Genomic DNA, 21111 nt, shown 5'->3' on the forward strand with positions numbered 1-21111 from the left:
AGCCTGACCACAGCCACACTTTAATGCGAGCACACTGCAAAAATAGAGGGGCACTGACTGAAGATCTTGTCTCTTCCTCCTTTAGGAAATTGCAAACTTCCATTTCTTTAATCTAATCATTTGCAGGAGAAGATACTTTCTCTAGAAAAGCCAATATAAGAGGGCTGAAAGGTCGGATGGGATAATATGTAATCCATTGCGATAAGGGCTGTTTACAGAATTATTAATCAAACACAAAAGGGAACAGATAGTAACATTTTTTATTAAATATTACAGTGGATCAAAAAGTACAAAATATCTTTTGCCTGCTATGTGATTGGGAAACTATTGGCACATAATACAGTATCAAAAGCATTAATAAGTACAATTTGGAAAACATACAAAAATTGAGTGTTTATAGTTGGCTCAGCTTTATTTCTGGTAGTGTTTAAACTAACACAAAGGTTACTCAATAACCTTTTAAATGGGAAACTATATAATATTACTGGGCCATTTTTATATATACAAATCATCACCTTACAGAGCATATAGGCTACATAACTTGAATCACAAAAAGTATACAATATTTACAACAAAAGAAAGTTAAAAAAGTATAAACAGCTAGTAGATTATGCTGCCATTATTAGAACATATTTAAAACTGTGGGGCTGGGGGGAGAGGGGAGGAGGAGGAAGAGAACGAGCGAAATACCAACCACATGTACAGCAAACGCCGCAGGAAGCGCTCATGGTAGCACTGCCAATGCTGCCCGCCTCACACCAGCGGAAGCAGCCCCACTGCTCATTAAAATCACGACAACTGCAAAACTGGATCAGATGCGACCTTGCTGACAGCCACAAAGGAAGGGACCAGGCGGGGGAGTGGTGAGGGGACCCCGGTGGTGGTCTCCAGAGGCCGTAGCCCCGCACCCCCCGAACAGGGCAGAGGTGCCGGCGGTGGCAGGCAAAGCACTGGCCTCCTGCACCAGCTTCAGGGGCTGCCAAGCCAACTCCTCCGCAGCCGGGACAGACTACTTCCCAGGCACCGACACACCCAGCAAACTTGTGTCTGGCAGCACGCAGCCAAGACAGACCGGCTGCAAGACGCTGCCTTGGTCCCGTCCAGCCTTGCTAGGGGTACAGATTCTACTGGGAGTCAGACCCTACTCCCCACACGATTCGTGAAGCCTGGCTCGGTGTGCGGCCAGAAGCTACACGTGAGCGGTTTGCTGCCGGGCCTTCTCCTCACAACCTTTAGCATCTCTAATGAATCCTGGACGTAGCGTGTTTGAATTGCAACATTTCTTGGAACTGGCTCCTGGTAAATAAATTTATGACTCTATTGCCAATTAGATTCCACCGTTTCCTTTACAAACCTACCAATAACAATGGTTTGATTGCACAAAGAAAGGCTTGTGCAATTTCATTCAATAATAAGGCCCCCTGAACTCACACAATGCAAACAAAGCCCCATTTAAGACACTAAAAAAACCCACAACTTTTAAGCCAATGAAGAATTCAATAGTCTTTTGAAAGATTTCCAAGATTTCTGTTTAGAGTTTTTAAACAAATAATGCACAGCTTCTGTTGGGGGTTTATGCTACCATTTCTTTTCATTCGCCCTGACGTTTTGCCCAGTATATTATGAGCTTCCCCAGCCAGCAGCGGCCAGTCTCCTCGTGGGGCGAGAGAGGAGCCTTCCTCCCCTTTCCTGGTCCCCCAGCCCCACGCCGCCTCAGCACAGCTCCAAAAAGCCTACCACCAAACGCCAACGGGACTCCAAAAGGGAAATCAAACACTGCGTAAACAAATGCACAACTCCAGGACACGCAACTTAATCGAAAGAAGAGAAGCGTTTGCTTTGCCAAACACACAACAAGCTTCTGTTCGCATTTGCTGTAGATTTTTATATTCTCTCCCCTACCCCCTCCCCTCTTCCCTCCCATCCCCAAACCCCTGATTCTCATGTGATTCAGAACTAGTGCAACTTTACTAAAGATGTCCTCCACACTGCGGCCTCTGCCTGGATGAGCCTGCGGTTTCGTTTCCTCTATGATTTGTGGAGCAGCAGGATGCTCTGCACTGGCACATCCATGTTCTAAGTTCTACTAGTCTGTTTATCGATCAATTAAATATAGTTTTACCACAGGAATATAAAGTATTTAATTGAAGAAGCTGGATCTTTAACAGTAGACGAGTATATTATTCTGGTTTCCACCTTTGGATATTAAGTATGATACATTATATATTGTATTTGGCTTCATATCACGGGAAAATTTAATGACATGCCTAGCATGCAAAGTGTTTCTTAGTAGTTTCCATTTTTCTTTTCGTATTGATTACACTGTCTTTGAACAGTAACTGAGATGGTTTGAATCACAACCAATTTTCACATTGCAAAAAGCTTCCAGGTCACACTTCACTTTATCGATGTCTATGCTCAGTTGCGTGATGGTGATGTCCTGCAAAGTGAATATACATCCATAGGGAAGCTCTTTTGTTAGGAAAACCCAGCCCCTCCACACCTGGGCTTTCCCCTCTGTGAAAGGATGCCCAGGGAGATGTTGAGATCCCTGTGGGGGTGTGGAAGGACCGTCCCGACCACTGCACACAACCCCCTACCCATCCTACCAAGCCCAGTCCGCTTGTGAGGCACAGGACCCATAAGCCTCTGATCCAAATCAACACTGGCTCCTGTCCTAATTTCCGAAATCCTCGACATTCTTGCAAACCATAAATCCATTTTCTGGACTCCTTTGTCATCCACCAGCTTGTGCCAGGGAGGTTTTGGTTTCTAGACTGTTTCTCTGGTAGGCAGGAGGGTTTCACAGCCTAGGTAAGGTTAAATACAATGCTCGACAAATTCACGGACCACGATACAGGAAAGCAAAGCTCGGTGGGAGGGGAGAAGCTGCTTAGGAGCCATTGCAACAACAGGAGGGCAAGAGGTGCTCAGCACCTTGCAGGGGTGGACCGTGGGGAAAGGAGCCTTGTTTGTGTCCTTGCACCGTAACATCACCTACAGTATGTTTATAACCATTAAGATTAATCTGAACCAGTTGCTTCAGTTTGTAAACAGTAAACGTTACCACAAAACCAAAACAAAAAACGCTGCTCAAAAGTATAAAGAAACTGGAAAAATTACAAACACATAAAAATAAAAAACAATCAGGACAGCCACAGCCTTTAAAAAAAGTTGCAGATAAAATGATACTGTTTAATTTAAAAAAAAGAAACCCAAAACAAACAAAAAAAGCCAAAACCAAAAAAAAAACCAAACATAAAGAGCACAGAATATACTGGACAAACAAAACTATATAAATTATTGTGACCAAATGTGACATTGGTAGTTTACGAAGTGGATATGTACAGTCAAATTAAACAGTGTTTACCCTTCTGTTCTAATAGTGTTAAAATGAAAAATCTATTGCCGTTTTACTATACATTGCATTGATTGAATCATTAAAAGTCAGGAAAAGTTACCCAAAAAAGCACATCCACTGATTGTATGGATTCTTGGCCCACTTCTCCTTTCCAGGTTCAACTCGAGTCCTTGACTCATTTGCAACAATGCATGGCCTCTGGTCCTTGGCTCAGTGAAAGGCAAACACAGCCCTCACCTGGGATTTCAGTGAGCTCAGGACTGAGCCTGCATCTCCACGGCTCCCTTTGAACATCTGCTCTTACCATATACAAGTCCTTTCAGAAAACACATATGCAAAATCCAATGATTTTTTTCTTTCCTTTTTTTTTTTGTGTTTTTTGTGTGTGGTTTTTTTTTTTTTTTTTGTGTGTGTTTTTGTTTGGTTTTCTTTTTTGTGGGGCAGGGATAAGGGGTGAGGGGGCTGATGTGGGAGCCAGAATTAAAGAAGCAGTCCTGTCTCCATCAAACTCTGAAGCGCTCCTCTAGGCGGGATATGACTGCATCCTGGTTGACAAAAATACAGATCGCTAAACCTGCGAGACATTGTCACAGGGGGAGGAATGTTGCTAACTTAACTTTTCTCCTCAGACCTTTTTTTTGTGAGCAAGAGGGTTTACAGTTTTGTGCTGGGATGTACAGAGGATAGCTGGGAAGGTGGGAACGCGGCTTGAGGGTTTATAGCAGCTAAAGGATAAATGCTGTTATGCAAAAGGTCACCGTAGGAACTTCCCACAGGTGTTGCTGCAGCTAAGTGTCTGTACAGTTGCTGAGAGTTTGCAGGGGACGTGAGGAATTGTCTCTGCACCATGAAGGAGTGAAGAGCCAAAGGCTGCATTAGTGGGGAGAGCACGGTCTGATTTTTCAAGTACTGCAGGGGATGAGAATACCCGGGCGGGAGGCGGTTGTTCAGCCCTGTGCACAGGCTTCCCGGATACAAGCCTGGGAAGATGGGGGCTGAAAGGGGAAATTTGTGGCTTTCCAGCATGCTGCCAGAATGGAGGCCATGCACTGGCTTGCTGCCTTCCCCCTCTGGGTCGGGAACCTTGTCTTTCGCTGGGGTCTCCTTTGGTAAGTGCAGAGGAGAGACAGCTCGGATTTTTTTTTCAGAAATGACTTTGTCCAAATCCTCCAGGCTTCGTTTCAAAGGCCGGGCAGCCCCCACATTTTGAGGGCTCGTTCTGCGGCTGATGATAGGATGCACCATCCCCTCCATCTTCCTCAGATTCTCCAGCCTCTGGGCCTGCTGCTTCCCAGACCTGTGGAGCAACTCGCTGTGTTTTTTTGGGGCTGTCATGGCCATGGGGGACACGCGGCAGGCTTTGGGGTTACAGTCTAGGCTCACCGCCTGGCTGCTCGCAGCCTGGAACGGGGAGATACCTTTGCCTTCTTGCTGGGCCATGGATGAATGAGGGAGGCTGGAGCCCGGAGCCTTTGCAGTCTGTTTGTGTATGCTCTTTGGAAGACTCAAATCTGTTGGCTGATCATCTGAAGAGGCCTCCACTGCTGCCTTTTTTTCTTGCTGATGCAAAGATGGGCGATAATTTAAATTTAGTTTTTCGTGGTGTTTGTGTTGAGTAAAAGTAGAAGTATTTTCAGACTCTCTGAACATGTCCCGGGGGAGGTACTTTGATGTCTGTTCATTATTAAGGTGGTGTTCTGTGTGCCTATAAAGGCTGTGCAGATGAGGTGATGAATAAAAATCTGCCAAGAAAGTGGGCACATGGGAGTGCTGCAGTGCCCTTTTCTCACTCATTTTATCTTTGCAGTCCTGGATATCCATCTTCGGTACGTATGACTCGGCAAGAGAACTGAGGTGATGTTTTGCAAAATCACAGCGCTGAGGATCCGGTTTACTTAGCATGTCATGTTTAAAAACATCATTAATTGACTTCCTTTCTTCCTTGGTCTTAAAACTCTGTACATGTTGTATGACTGAGGGCCTATTAATTGCTACAGGATCAGAATTAGGGGCGTGTGGACCTTGTGATATGCTTGAGGACAGTTCATCTCTGCTGTTCAGTTTCTTTTTGCTTATCAAAGGTGGAGGAGAACCATAAGGATAGCTACATGACAGGGCTGCCCCACTGACCTGTGACAGCAGCTTTTTCTTTGCCAGGGGCGACATGATGCCTGGATTACCCTTTGAATAGAGCAGCGGTGTGTAACCAAAAGTGGAGTCATCGTTCATGGACCCGGGCAGCTCCTTTTCCTTGAACATGTCGAAGTTCTGGACCACCAGTACTTTGGGTGTTTGCTTTAGTGCATTGTGGATATCTTCATTTCCCAGCTGGTCCACTTTCACCGTGCAGTTTGCGATGTAATCGGCCATCTCTGGCAATTTGTCATCTTCCATGTCACTCTGAGTGGTCAGCTGGACTGGGAAAGCTGTGAAGGGCATGTCTGGAGGTTCGCTTTCTAGGCTGTCAGGAAAAGCTTTATGTAGTCTTTGTTCAGGCTTCGTTTCTTCCAGGGCATCTGCTGGGGGGTGTAATCGTTTTGTGATTGTGGCATCCAGCATGGTGTCTTCTTCTGGGGACATGGATACACTTGAGAAAGAGGACGAGTGCTGAACCTCCTCCTTGGCTTTCTCACTGTTCATGCTGTTTTCTGACAGGTCTGCCTTTTCCAGAGGCAGTGGCCGAGCTGTCTCTGGTAAAAGAGATGGAGGGCCTTGCACAGGCTGTTTCATCTCCCCCACTGTAGCGTGTTCAGGGAAATTTTTCTGGTCTGTGGATTCTTGATCCTTCTCTTGTTCTGATGAAACCTAATGAAATGATTCAACAGACAGTAATAAGAACACTGTGCGTTTTGGCAGACTGTTCATAAGATTATACACAGTACACCGTTGGCTACTTTTAAAGAAGTACTTGTCAATCACCTTGCAGGAACGTGAAGGCTCCAACACCAGGCATTGGACTCAAACAGAGATGTACCTCCTGGAAAAATTAAGAAATGCACCATCCCTGCCAGGGTCACAATAAGGCACTTCAAAACAGCAGATGTTTGTAACCTGACAAGAGGCACTGGTGGCTTGACCAGACAGCTAAATGCGGAGGTTATACTTTTTAAAAATTAATTAGGCAAATGCAGGAGAGCTGATTTCGTAACACAAACGGTAAGGCTATAGAAATCTCTCCTGCTAGCCAACTTCACCTACAAAACCGACACGATTCCCATGTTTTTTCTCTCCAGCGTAGCTATCTTAAAATTCAGTGATCACAGCGGAGATCATTCACACCCAGTTTTGCATTAAAGTGTGAAAATGATAGAAATGGCATACTAGGAATCCCTATTGTAGGCAGCAAATCACTGCCACAGCTTAACTAGGACACACATTTTTTTTATTAACGGATTAAAATGAAGTTGTCAACATTCAGTAAGTGTGTGCGCCCGCTATTACAAACATGGCTTTTATACGTTATCGTCAATGGGACCGCAGCTCTTTCTGCTCCCCCATTAATAAAGCTTGTGTGCACAATTCACACCATTCATCCCATTATGTAGCTGGCTGAACTGTGACCCGCAGAGGTCACCAGAGCGTCCCATCTGCGATCCAGCTGACTGACAGCCCTTTTCAAAACTGCTGTCACTCTCCTCTGACATGTCGTGGTAGAAGACAGTCATAAAACAGCAGCATTGTGCAAGTCCTTTATTATTATTGTTTTCTTTCTTTCTTCGTGTAAAGATAAGACGGATTGAGAAAGTTATTATCTAAACGCAGCTTTATGGTCTGTCATAGTAGTTGGGGATCGGAGAAGGTCCTAAGGAGTCTAACCTTCTCAGAGATTTATTTCTTCACAGCTGCTTTTAAATATTCCTGTCTGTTTGGTTGGCCTATTAGTTACAGTGTCTGTTAGTCATCCTAACTTCTTTTTAAACTCATAGCTGCCTTTTGCAGCCAAATACCATCATTAGGTCCTTTACAAAGTACCATCGCTAGTCTCTTGAGCTTATAAAATTACAGGAAAATACCAGACAGATGAGCAAATCAAGGAAGAGAAAAAAAGGAGAAATCATATTTAGTAACTGTACATTCTACTCTATGTTTCTGTTAAGCAACGCTTTGATTGAAGTTTCAGCTATTGTGAGGAAATGTGCAGGCTAAGGCTAATAGCATTTTGTCTGGTACCTCGTTACATTGACAATGTCATTGTGATGGCAGGAAAACAGTGAAGAGCTCAAAGCAAATGCAACCCTAGTAAATTAAAGTTATACTCTCTTCCTACATACCTCTTACGGTCTATGAGTTGACCATGCAATTGAGAGGACCGCACATTTGTAGCTTGATTATGCTTTTTACAGCTCACAGCTACAGCCAGCTCCTAGGCCGCATGCAGAAATGGTTTAAGCAGTGGCTTGGCTGGGGCCATGCCTACACATCTACGTGGGAGCAACACACCACCACTGCTGTGCCTGGGTGAGGACTGCACCCAAAGGTCAAGCCTGGCACAGGGCTCCAGCTGGGGGACCGCTGGGGCGTGAAGGACATGCAACCTTCTGTCTGGCTCCAGCAGACCTGGACTTTTTTCCACCCAAAAGAGCTGGGCATCTCCTTTCTGCTGGCCCCCTAAGGGCCACATCCTGGGCAGAGAGACCTCTCTGAGCACAGATGAGCTCTGCAGCCCTGCACCCACCCTAGGTGGAAACATCCACCCCTGCAGGCCCTTTCACTGCTTGGGCTTTGTGTGACCACCTACCCATACAGTGACCTTCACAAAGGCTGAGGTCCTTAATCGTTCACCCCGATTAGAGAGGAGCAGGACACATCTTCCATCCCAGTCGGGGAGGAGACATTAATTCAGCTATAAAGGGTACCATTTTACAATAGGAGACTGCCGTAATTGTACATTTTTATTGTCTCATCTAAGCTCCCTACATTTCCGATAAGCGCAGCTTAAGAACTCTTCCTGCAAACCACACAAAAATAACTGCAGTTTAAGCAGCAGGAAGTTTGAGATAGGGAACAACAAAAGTAAGGAAATTCAAAGTTAAGGCTAATGCTCTGTTGCTGACTTGTTATGCTGTGCTTAGCAGTGGCAGTATGGGTAGTGTGTAACATATTTTGCTGATCCAAGACCCCTCAATAAATAACCAGGCATGAAGAAATGACAGGGGAACAGAGCACAAGCCTTCACATCTCCTTGCTTTGGGCAATTCGTGTTGCAACCTTCCAGTGACTGAAGCAGGTTTGTGCGCACTCTCCTCTATGCATTTTTCATCAGAAGTGGAGGGGTGTTCCCCCAACAGGGCTCCCTGCTTTAAAATTACAGTGTTCTCGCACAAGAAACCTCCCCTCTCTGTGAAGTGCTCTTACTTTAGATATTAAGAGTACTGCTGATCAAGGCAATTTAAAAAACAAATTCTGCTTAGGACGGGCAATGAAACTGTCCTTGTAAGCACAACTTAAAGAGGCAGTAGGACATGAAAATAAAATTTTTCTGTTCTCAAAACTGGGCACACGAAGTCTCAAGAGTTTACCGGTCCTGCATTTTTTTTTAAACAATGAGGAAGAGGACTGTTGGTAGCTGACTCAATACCAATTTCCAAACTGGTTTAGAAACAGGGCTTAGGTACCTACCAGATGGCAATGAAGTCAAAGGAGCAGCCATAGTCTGCCGGGCACGTCACGTGTTTCAATTTTCTTTAAATACTTATCTTTCACTGCAGCGCCTTGAAGGCTGCTGTGATCTGGCAGACTGAGACAGGAAAAGCAATGTCTTGTGTAGGGGTTATGTGTGAGGAGCTTCACCGCCTCGTTCACACAGCGTGCGAGCAGGGCACAGGAGAGAGTGGGCAGGATGTGCAAAAGAAAGTGCTGAAGTAACACCAGAGCAAAAACCCCACTGATTTTATACCACTTAGCAACACGTGAAATCTACCCTTATTTGCAGACAAATATGAATTCTACTGATCTGTCTCACCCTGGGCTGTGAACATAAAATCTCTTCCATGAGGGCTGTCCTGTGTCTGCAGTAACATGGCTTTATGTGGAAAACAAGGCCCGCCCATGTGGAGCAGGTGACAGAATAGGAACCTATCTATCTCAGCTGAAAATCACCTGTGGCACGTGAGAGGGAAGTTGGTCTCAGTTAGGGCTTGGAAGGTGGTTCCCTCAAAACCTGACCTTTTGGTCCAAAATGAAATTCAGCATAACACAATAAAAAGCCTGGGGACTGATATGTTTTTTGACAGATGTGTGTACATCTGTGAGCACAGAAGGGCTGATCCAGAGGTTACCATTATAAAAATCAGCTGTGTCCAACAGTTACCACAGGATTATCAACAGTATTAGAGGTTCCCGCACCCTATACTTAGATTAGGAAATAACTGTGGTAGTTGTGTGGTTTCCTTTTGGCAGCTGCTGATCTTTCAGTGGTGATCACTGTATAATACAATGAGCCGAAATTGTACTTGTTACATCTAGTGCTTGGTCTTCTGCCATCACTGCTATGCAGTATGGAGCTAACCATTTATAGCCCAGCAAAGTCCCTACACAGACAGTACCGCTACAACTAAATTTCCATTGCCGAGCAAACTCAGACGCCAACTGTTTGGAATTCTCCACTATGCATTTTATCATTGGATTTCACCTGATTAAAGCTGTATATTTTTAATTGAAAAGCTGAAAAGCAGGAAAGCAACCAACCTCAGATGCATCTTGGGGTTTCTGTGCATTATCTTTTTCCTTCTTGTTCTTTTGGTTTTCATTTTTGATGCGTTTTGTTCCAGACACTTTTGTTTTCGCTTCACCCTCCTGGGAACTGTTATCCTGTTTTCGAGGTTTCACTGGAGGCAGTGGCTTATCTTCCTCTCCTTTAATAAATCTTTCATATGGCAGGATTAATCTAGGGGATTAAGGAACAAATAATTGATCAGGTTTTGCCATTCTAGCAAAGAACAAAATGTATCTACTATGAGCAGTTTACTTAATAAATCCATTTTCTTCCATGCCATAAAAGCTACAGTGTAAACTCTACATCTATAAATCCAAGTATGATAAATCAATTTATTTGGCAAGATTATCATGCGGCATAAATTCAGTGGAGTTGGAGTTGGTGTGGATCAGTTGTCAGTAACACTGCAGTGGTTTGTGCGGCTACACCAATTTGTACCAGATGAGAATATGAGCCACTATGTTTCAGACTGATTTAAAAAAAAATAATCCGCCATTTATTTTTATTTTCCCTTCCTACTCTTAAAAACATGCAGGAAACCCTAGGAAAACACCTACAAAGCCACAGCCAAGTTGATAACAGCTACACAGTTTCCAGGCTGGTGGTGGTTCCCCTGAGTGCAAGGGTGAGTGCCAGGAACCTGGCAGAAGATGAGAGTAAGGCTGCAGGAAACCTACAGCGGTGGGCACAGCCCCACGCACGCTGCCATCAGCACCAGCCCACCACCGCCCTTGCAACGCACTCATTCAATGACCGACACCGCACTCCCCGCTTTCGGCAGTGAGTCTTTTTTATGGAAGAAGGATTGGGGAAAAGAGATAAAAGTGAAGGAGTTTTTCACTGTGGAAGTGTCCTCCACAAAGTGCAGGAAATCGCTTTTAAAAAGCAAGAAAGAAACACAAAAAATATCCTCCCCCGAAAGCATCAAGCGCACAGAGTTTTAATCCATCTATTTTCCCTCTGCAATTCTTGATCTGAAAGGAAAAATAACTGATATAATTAAAAGGGATGGATTGCGTTACGATCTCAGTTTCAACTTCAGTGATTAAAGTTTTTATAATGCATTTGGTATGATTAATGACTCACTGTGGGATTAATACGAGACTCAGACTTTAAAAATATGAACTTTAATACAGCAAACATAATTTGCTTAAAAAAAAAAAAGACAAGTTGACTCTATGAAGAAAATGTACTTTGCTTATAAACAACATAAATCTGTTCAAATACCAGGATCCTTAATTATCTTTAATCTAAGACTCCAAGGCAGAAACCTCTTTGGTTCAGATATTCGTTTGTTATCCTAGAATCAGTTTCTAAGCATGCAATTTTGATTTACATACTTAGATGTTCAAACACAGTTTGGGCTTAAGAGAGCAGAAATTAGATTGCTCGTGATCATAATATTTTACATTTTAATAAAATACAACATAAATTATGTTAAAATATAAACCTAATTTATGCTATATTAGAAACAAAATTCATTAACTGAGCATGCTCTGACATGGTATGTGCAAAGAGGCGTGAATAATACTTTCTAGCCCTGAATTTGGCAGGGCTCCAGTAATGAAGCTAAGCGGAGCCCACAGGGAATATTCATCTTCAGATCCCATTACAAACTGAGTTTAAACATGTTACAGCTGCTAAAACTGGAAACTGCTCCCTCTATGCAAACTTAGCAAAATAATACGTAGTTGCCAAATACCTGCTTCCCACTGTAATATTACAGTTAATGTTTATATAACAAAAAGCATAACTAAGCAGAATAAGAAAAAATAATCTTGTTCATACTTGAGGCTGCTACATTTCATTCGCAAAGTGCAAATATTGGTGAAAACACCGAATTCCTCCCCGTGCTGCACAAAGCACTTTGGTCTTCACTAGAGGCGAGGTTGGGTTTCACACAGGGCAGCGCTGAGGCCGCTCTGCCATGTGTTAAATATTTAAAATCGCTTTTAATAAAAACACATTTTATTACGATAATTGTTAGCAGTGCGAGGGGAGTATTTGACTTTGTTTTGTTTCCATGGGAACGCGTTGCCTGTTAAAAAAATCTACATATTCCATCCGTAAGGGTTTCAGATGCTGTCCTGCGCCCCACGGGAGATGGGGACGCTCCGGCCCTTCCCGTGAAAGGTGCCGCGTGGTTAACCCCGTGGCTGCAGCCGGGATGGGAGCAAGACCCGGGCCGACACGATTAATCACCGCTCGCGTGCTCTCCGCCGAGCCTTGTAGGGTAAAGCGGGATACAAACTCCTCCTCCTCCTGCTGCACCTCACCAGAACTCATTAGCCTGGGTGCTAATTAGTAACTGTGGCTTAAATTTCCTTTTCTGATCTTAAGGGTTCATGTGGGAGTACAAGGTTTTCATTTTAGTTATTTTTCACTGAGCTCAGCAGTTGGCAGGCCGACAGCAGTAAAAATACATTTCACATAGCCAGTCAAAGGCCCGGAGCCAGCGGCAGGAAATCTGGAATTAAATGTTTCGTGTATCGGGGAGGCGGCATGACTAAGGTAAAACTGAATCAAAACACAAGGATGGCTTGTTCTAGGATTTTCCCCTCCTCATTTGGAACGAGGGCCGGCAGGCTGCCGTTGCCTGCCACTGCTGAGGCGGCTTTTGGGGGCTGCAGGGGGGCAGCTGTAGGCGAGCCGGGCAGGAGCGCAGGCTGTGAGACCCCGGGGAGCAGCGCCGAGTCAAGCAACACCAACAATTGCCGCTTCATGTAGAGATTTCCGTTGGTTGCAATTTTCACTGAATGTTTTTTCAGTTATCCTGTCATGGTACAACACAATTACCCACAGGATATGATCTTATCATTTGATTATTAGAAGTTTTTATAGTGCAGGAGTAATAAAGCTAATACAGCTCTCGGAACATGTAAGCAGCCGGCTCGCATGCCATGAAAGCAGCCGGCTTAGCCAATTTAAGGTCAATATTGCCCAACACCGGAAGAATGCGATCTGCTGTTAGCCAAATAGTTTAGCAGAATGTGACATGTCTGAAACCAGCATGAGATATTTTTTTTTTTATTGTCAAATATTTGCAGCGCAGGTAAGATTTAATCAATCTTTGCACAAGAAGAGGTAAAGATGACGTCCAAAAAAACGGAGCCAGATATCTCAAATGTATCACACTTTGGAAACAACAACAACATTATTTCCAGTCACTTTGAACTGTGGCTGTATTTCACAGTGGGGGGGAAGTATCAAAGTATTCATAAAAAAGGAAAAGGGGGAATATTTTGTGGTCTAAAGAATATTTACTTGTAAAGCCTGCGAGGAGAGCGAATAAAAGGGTCTTTATCATGATCAAGATTCCAATATTAAGATTAATAAAATGTATTATTTATAAGTCAATTAACATAAATAGAATATGTAAGCACTAGTGTATTAAAAAATCTTTCCACAGGCAGCAGATTTTTAGCAGCATGAGGTTTTTTTTTTTTTTTTTCCCCCGGAATAATACAAGAATAACATTTTCCAGCCAAGAGCAGAAACAGTAGGGGAGTCTTTGCTATCACAGGGCTTCTTATTAAATTCAGTCACTGTGAAAAGCCAGTCTCCTTTTTTTTTTTTTTTTTTCTTTAAATAAAGACAACTTAAAATCAATACAAGTTAGATTAACAAATCAGTACTATACTAATCCTGATTTATTACAATCGGCAATATTAAGTTTAATCACGTATAAACTGCTACTCAAAAAAAGATTTTGCTTTACTAAGTCCTGAATTAAATAATGGTGCAGAGTGTACCGAGTTTTTAGATCTGCATCATCTGATATTATGAAAAATTCAATGTACTTCTCTGCAGCAGATGTCAGAGGTCAGCAAATCTATTACAGTAATGTAAGTAATCTGGCTTTCTGCCAACCTTTTTTTAAAAAACACTGAAGCAGATAATTTTATATTTACAAATTCTAAAATCCTCCAGGGACTGAATCTCTTTTCCAACAAAAAGCAGAAACTTCACATTAGAGAAATGTATTTCACAGTATATCAAACATGTCTTCATCATTAGCATTTCATAAAAAGAAAAAAAAGCTCTTAATCTTTATTAGTCAACATTTTTTTCCCAGCTACAGAACTAACAATACAAGATCTCTTCTGGGCCAGCAACCACTACATTTTCATGTATTGATTATGCAGAATGAATGACTTTTTTGGCCTGACTCTGCTTCACGGGATACATGAGAGCACATCTATTTATAGACATGATAAAAAAAGTAGTTACAATAATGCAAAGGATCTGACCAGCCCAGAAAGAGGAAGGAAATTAAATGTTAAGGCTGCCAGTTTCCTCTTTAATTCTCCCCACTGTGTATGGATATGACGGGGCTCATGGGCTGGGGAGGAACCATATGCCCAGGACACACAGGGCGAAGGAGGGAAGGACAACCCCTACAATATTTTTATATCGCTTGTTTCAGTGTTTATTTTTGTTTTCTTTCTGGCAGAATAAAATATTCCAGCATGTCTCCCATTGACATCATCTTGCTTTCTCAAGGGTTCCAAGTCCAACACAAAACAGCGCACAATGCACTCTCAGCCACAAGGATAATCTTGGGAGGATTTAAAATACTGAAGCCCATTCCTTGGGAGATGCTGCCCATTCCCATGCCTGGCCAGAAGGTTACAGAGGTTGATGGCAATGGGAACGGAAAAAGATTTAAATCTGCTCCACCAAATGAATACAGCAACCAGTTAACCTGTGGAACTCACTGCCAGTGGATACCTTGGGACCAATGGATTAATGAGATTACGCAAGGATTAGATGCTAATGTAAATCATGAGAACATTAAGCTCTTATAGTTTCAAAACCACTGAAAAGGACAGGCAATAAATCTCTTTACTGGTAGGAGTGCTTATTATGCCACAGTGGCTCTTGCTGCTTACTCTGAAGGCACTGCTGGAGCTGCGGGGCGAAACGGCTGGTCTGCCTGGTTCAACAGGGCAACCATTTGGTTTAGTAGGTGCTCACAGCAGCCGGGCAGGGCTGCCCACACCCCCTACAGCCGGAGGGTCCGAGCACTGGGCTGGGACGAGCAGCTGCCAAGCCGAATCAGCTCAGGGCAGCTCCAGCGACAACCCCCACAGTGCAAAGGGGCCCCTATCAATAACCTCAGTGAGAAAAACCTGACTTGTCCTCTAGAAACTCAGTGGCAAAACATTCAGTTGTTTTGAGGGACCAGCAGGAAGGCCTAAGCTCTGATCCCAAGAGAAGTCTTGTCTTTTTTACCCTGATGCTCTTCAAAAGGGGTCAATCTTGGAGCAATGCTGTCAGTGTAAGCATGGGAAACAAGCCACATTCAACAGCAATCAGCTGGTGGGGATGGCCAGGAGCAGGAGGCAGCTCTCCTGGGCACCAGCGACAAATTCCTAACAAAGAAGATAGGAGAGGAATAAGCCGAACTCTAAGGTCTTAGCCTGTTTTCCAAAATGGGAACATAAAATATATTGAGGAAATCAAGCAGTGTGTTCCTCAAGCCTGATTTCCCCAGACTACATTGTACAACCCAGGGGTTACGAAAGGAAGCCCTGCATGCTTTTGTGCAGAACACAATAGCAATAAGTTTATTTGCATTTGTCTGAAGTACAAAACTGGCATGTATTTTATCAGCAAAGACAAAATATGTTTGAGTTCAATTTTCTTCCCAAAGAACTTCCCTTCCTTAAAGAAATGGCTCTTTCATCCTTTCATCAACAACTTTCCTCACAGCCCACTGGGAGTGCTGGTGGGTAATGAGAATGGCTCACTGCTGAAAGGTGGGAACTGCACTGCTGTAAGAGAATTCAAAGACACTTTGTTTTAAGTAAACTAGAAATTAGCGACATTACAAACACAGCTGTTGATTTAGCTGTACAGCCAGGCGAGGGGAAGCTCAGGCACTCGCAGTCCTATGGCTCAGCACGGGGAGATGAACAACCCCCAGGCTTTTGCCTTCGGTGTAGATTTACTGCATGGGTAAAGATTCAAAGGAAGGGTGACAGAGGCAGAGCAGCTTCCCCAGGTCACTCAACCAAAATTGCTACAAGCCTCTGTTTTGGCCACAATCACCACTTCTGCATCTAAAGGCAGACATGCATTTTGTTCAGTAGGTCCATATAGTCCCTGCAATGCTTTGGTCCTGATGCTCAGGAGAAGCTTACAGATGCCATTTTGCAGTGCCTGTGGGGTGCAGGTCTCCTGAAGGGACTCCAAAATCCTGCTGACCCCCCCAGGGGCTCCAAGCCACATTTCCATTGCACAAAGTTGAACAAACTAGAGGCAATCCCTGCCATGTTAGCAAAGTCCTGCAGTCAAGGTGAAGATTCCCAGAAGACCTGGGGAATCTGAGAGGAAAGATCTGACTCTCCATCACTAGTGCTGTTCCTGCAAAACAGAATGGCACATCTCCTATCACGCAGCACCCTCCTGAGGCAACTCAGGTCCCAGCAAGGAACAGCGACTTGTCCCCTTGTGCAGAGCCTGTCCCTGCTCCTGGATGTCAAGAAATGAGGTTACCCATGAGGGGGACACTACCTGATGTTGACCAACCATGAGCACTCAGCTTAGCTGTTAGGAGTCCCAGGACCCCCGGAGCACGGGGCACTGGCACAGCCTCTGCGCCCAGTAAGCATTGACACACGTGTACAGCAGGCATGCCTGGGAAGTTCCCCTCTGCTTGGGTGACAATGCATCCAGGAGCACTGGCTAGCACACATCATCCCCCAGTTCTGCTGGGACAGACTCCTGGGTGGAAAGAAGGATGTCGCTGGGAAAACAATACCACTACCACCACCCCCACCACCACCCCCACCCCCCCAAAGAGAGAGATCATCTGTTTCCATGCACTGGAAGGCAGTGCCCAGCTGTCCAGCACTCTTATACCCAAGGACTCCTGCTGACTCCAGTGCTGGCCAGTAAGTCTTTGAGGCTGAAACCCCAGAAATTTTGAAAAAAACTGTGTTCTCAGATGCTTTGAATGGACAGCTAAGGAGCTGTTTTAATGGTAAACAATTACATTCCTCTGTCATCTGATACTTTTTAAATTTTGGGGAGGGGGAAGGCCTTCTGAATTTTCAATAGTTCCTTTGTTAAAGCATCTGTTACTCACATAATTGAAAAGATGTTTGTTCAGTGGTATGCTTGAGAGTACAGTTATTTAATCTTAATGATAGAGCCCTGAGGGCAGAAAATCATAAGTAGAAACCTCTTGTTATTTATCAAAAAGAAAAAAAAAACAAACCAAAAACCCAGGAAAAGAACGAGAGAACTGAGACACCTCATCTATCTTCAGGCTTAAATTTGTCCTTGATGGAAAACTATTGTGACAATTTTCAACTTGCGAAGTTTTCTGGGAGTCTGGGACTAGCTGAGGTGGGAGGGGGGCAGGAAAGTGGGGTGAAGACAAAAATAAAACAACCAAGTTAGTATGACAAGAAAAAACTGCTGCTTGGCAAGTTTTTTTGGGTCAAACAAAGAGCTAGCTGTAGTTTACAGCATGACATAACATTTGATTAATTTTTGCCTGAGGATGTTTTCACACATAACAGCGTAAATCAAAACCTTCTATTAATTATAATGTGTATTAAAAGATAACCATAAGCATTTTCATGTGGATGCTATACGAGCCTCATATTTTTTGTTCCCTCAAAAAGATTGGCTGCTATTTCCTACAAAACTCCACTGAAATGCTTACACATTACCAAAGTTATCCAAATGCTTTAACAAAACCAAACAGCATTTGCATGGAACGAAGGGCTCTCTTGCATATTGAATTACTGCACAATGTCCTTGGGGTAGAGAGACTTTACGGCTGTTAAAGGGAAACCACGTAAGGGATTATTTTGACTTGTGTTTCTGATAATACGTAATATTTATGTGAGCTATTTAGAAAAAAAAAATGGAAGAATGGGTTCTGAACTGTACAAGACTCTATATAGTCTCCTGGGGTTCAGTCCCCTGGCAAGGGACAGATGTGCAGGGTGTTCCACAACTGTCCAGGGACCACATTCACAGCCAGAATAAAACTCTCTGCAGATCTGTGTCCAAAGCACGGGCACAGCCACCCTGCTGGATTGTGAAGAACCATGACCTGCTCTGGGGACCCACCTCACCTATCTGGTCCTCATCAAGTCCTAGGTGGTTGTGGCTCTTTAGAACACACTCCCACTCAGCTGCCTGAATCTGGTGAGAGCACGAAGCCTAATAAACCCCTCCCCAACTGCATCTGACCAGACAGTTTTCAAGGCGTTTGTGACTCATGAGGGCCAGTATATGAGATACACTGCTGAAGAGCAGGACACGGCCCATGGATGCTCTGGGCCAATCCCTGCGGAAGACTCCAAGGGAACGAGGCTCCCTGCAGCACCCAAAGAGGCCAGGAGGGCTACTGCTCTATGGGACCGTCCAGCTGCCTGCCACAACACCTTTGAACACCAACATGTCTGTCCACCAAAGAAGCCGAGGAGTGTTACTGCACACCGTTGTACACCACAATTCCCTGGCCAGTGCGTGTTTGTATGTAGCTTGTGCACAAGGCTTGCTTTGAAGGAAACCAAGATGAATCACAGCCAGACTTGGAGGCAGAAAAAGGCCCCAACAGGCAACTGCTCATATTTTTGTTTTGTTCAATGCATTTTACTGGGAACTTTATATACCTTCCAAAATAACAGGTTGGGTTGTTTGGTTTTGTTTGGGTTGGGGTTTTTTTTGGGTGGTGGTATAATATTTATGAAAAATCCCTAACAATGTCATCAGTACTGCAGACACACAGCCTATCGTTCACATCGGAAAATTAAAGCTGCCGATCATGTGTTTTGTGTAAAAGCGAAAGAAACCTCAAATGCTGCATGTGAAAACCACATCTGCATTATTAGGGGAAAGCAGCATGGAGAAGAGTGCTTCGCAGAAAAGTAGCCGTTTCTGGGGGTTTCTTGATAAGAGAGAGAGATGTAGGGTACTGACAAGGGCTGTACGAGTTTCACAGGAAAGGTTCAGGCTGAATCAGCTAATACCAACCACACACGCCTCTAGCTTTCTGTGATCGTGCGAGGTAAGTGCATTAAAGGAGCACAAATGAAGAAAGTAATGACCAAAACAACAACAACTCATAAGCTCTGTACGGTCCGAGTCATGCACAGAGCAACAGCTCCACGATGGGAAAACATTAATGCTTTTTATATTGGTAATCATCTGTAACATGAGCAATTAAGTACAGTACTAATGGACTATAGCCAAGAGCCTGGTACTAATATTAAAAACTGACAGAGATGAATAGGTTTGGAAGGAAAACTAGGCTGACAAAGACATTTTTATGAAGTGCTTGGGCCTATTTGGAATAACCCAATCAGAGGCAGGTTCAGACCAGCCATGCCTACAGTGACAATAATGCATTCATTGGCATTATACGATGCCTGCTATGCTTTAAATAAAAACACCCATTGCTTCTACTCAGCAACCTGCACTTTCATTATTATACTCATTAATAAAACAAAAGTTGTCTAACTAATATACAAATAACACTTACTGAAACACTGGCAGCCTCGCCTTGTTTTAAAATTAAACCAGTTACTGGAAACACAAACCATACAACATGAAAAATGAATCAGTTGATAATGCACACAGAATCTTTCTTCCTCTTTTACCAGGGAAACAAAGCAAACACTGCACCGACCGAAGCACTCTGCCTACCTATAGCACAGCAGCAGCATCACAACCTGTTCCACACAGGGGGGCACAGACAGGGAGCAAAGCATTCCCCACAGCCTTTAAATCTGGCTTAGTTTCAGCTTTTGCCATCCTTGGTACCGTGGGCTGGCAGCAACACGCCGGCTTTTTAGAGGTTATAAGCACCTTTTGAGAAAAGCAACATTTCTTTGTGGCGTTTGCTGGACCAGAGAGACAACTCTGCCCTCTCCATACCTTTTTTTTTCTTTTTCTTTTTTTCCTTTTTTTCCCTTTGAACTTGCATGCAAAACTCTACTTTGCAGAGGGTAACTTGGGAGAGGGCAGGAAGGTAGGATGCAGTACCTGAATGGGACATACGTGCTATTCCACTCCTCAGCATCCTAAAGATGTCACTGAAAGGTCCCTGCCACCCAAGCAGCCTTGGTAAGTTAAAGCCGGCACAAACAGCTAGTAACTTCTCTGTCCTCTTGGAAGAAATCTAGTTAACACAACACGGATGCCCCTGAGATCTAGTTGTAGAGATGAATGGCAAGGCTAAGTCAAACAGCAGCAGTCAGGGAAGTCAGGGAACTGCCTATTCTGCCTCCAGTAAGCAAGGAAAGGCCAGTGGGATTCAGAAAGGAAAAATCATGAGGTTTATTCAGCATTTACTTCCCAGCTTAATTCAATTTCCAGTTTAGCTTTACAGCTCACCTTCAAGTTAGAAAATGTATGTGTGTTCTGAATCATGAACATGTATTTCTGCACTGTAGTTCTAGTTTTAGATTAAATGTCATCTGAGTGCTTTGGCTATAAATGAGCATTACATTTACAGGTACTGTAGTTAGAATTACCAGCTGAAACAAACCATGACAATTTCATTTACTTTTTTCCAAGTCTGAAGCTTAATACAGCTTTCCTGTGGTGGAAAAAAAGTGTCTAACACTAGAACTGTATAGATTGGACCGGTCACTGATACAGTTTCTTGTATACATGTTTTGGTTTTGCAGACCAGATTTGGTCAAGCATATTTTAGGTAAGTTCAGGGCTAATGTAAAAATCCTCTACAAGACTTTTTCGCTAAATGCCAACTTTTGACAGCCTGCCAGAGATCCGGAAATAGGTGCTGCCTCATATCAGACCTAACCCAGAATTACACAGTACACTGGCATCCCAGAACTCAGATTTGAGCTCTTTGGTGTGCTCGCTGCTCAAGGCAAGGAGAACTGCTTTTCGTTAGCCTGGAAAGGCTTTTCAATCTTGAAGGCATCATGACTCTTCTCAGGTCTTCTAGTAAGCACAATAGGCTTTGTGGCACTTCATAGCATACCCCTGAGTAACTGCCGAGTAAGTCACATGGACAAGTAGTCTCTATACATCGAAAAGG

General features: G+C 43.8%; 1 protein-coding gene across 4 annotated transcripts in view; it reads right to left on the reverse strand.

Annotated features, from left to right (window-relative positions):
• Positions 1-242: 242 nt before the first annotated feature.
• Positions 243-21111, reverse strand: part of ARID5B (AT-rich interaction domain 5B) — a 123943-nt gene continuing 103074 nt past the window's right edge. For all 4 annotated transcript variants that reach the window (XM_055719631.1, XM_055719633.1, XM_055719630.1 and 1 more), the window contains 2 exons: positions 10049-10247; positions 243-6166 (listed from right to left, as the gene is read on the reverse strand). In XM_055719631.1, coding sequence (XP_055575606.1) covers positions 4016-6166; positions 10049-10247 — 2350 coding nt within the window. In that variant the 3' untranslated portion in view covers positions 243-4015. The remainder of the gene's footprint in view (positions 6167-10048; positions 10248-21111) is intronic.

This window comes from Falco cherrug, chromosome 9, assembly GCF_023634085.1.
Source record: "Falco cherrug isolate bFalChe1 chromosome 9, bFalChe1.pri, whole genome shotgun sequence".
Lineage (NCBI taxonomy): Eukaryota > Metazoa > Chordata > Aves > Falconiformes > Falconidae > Falco > Falco cherrug.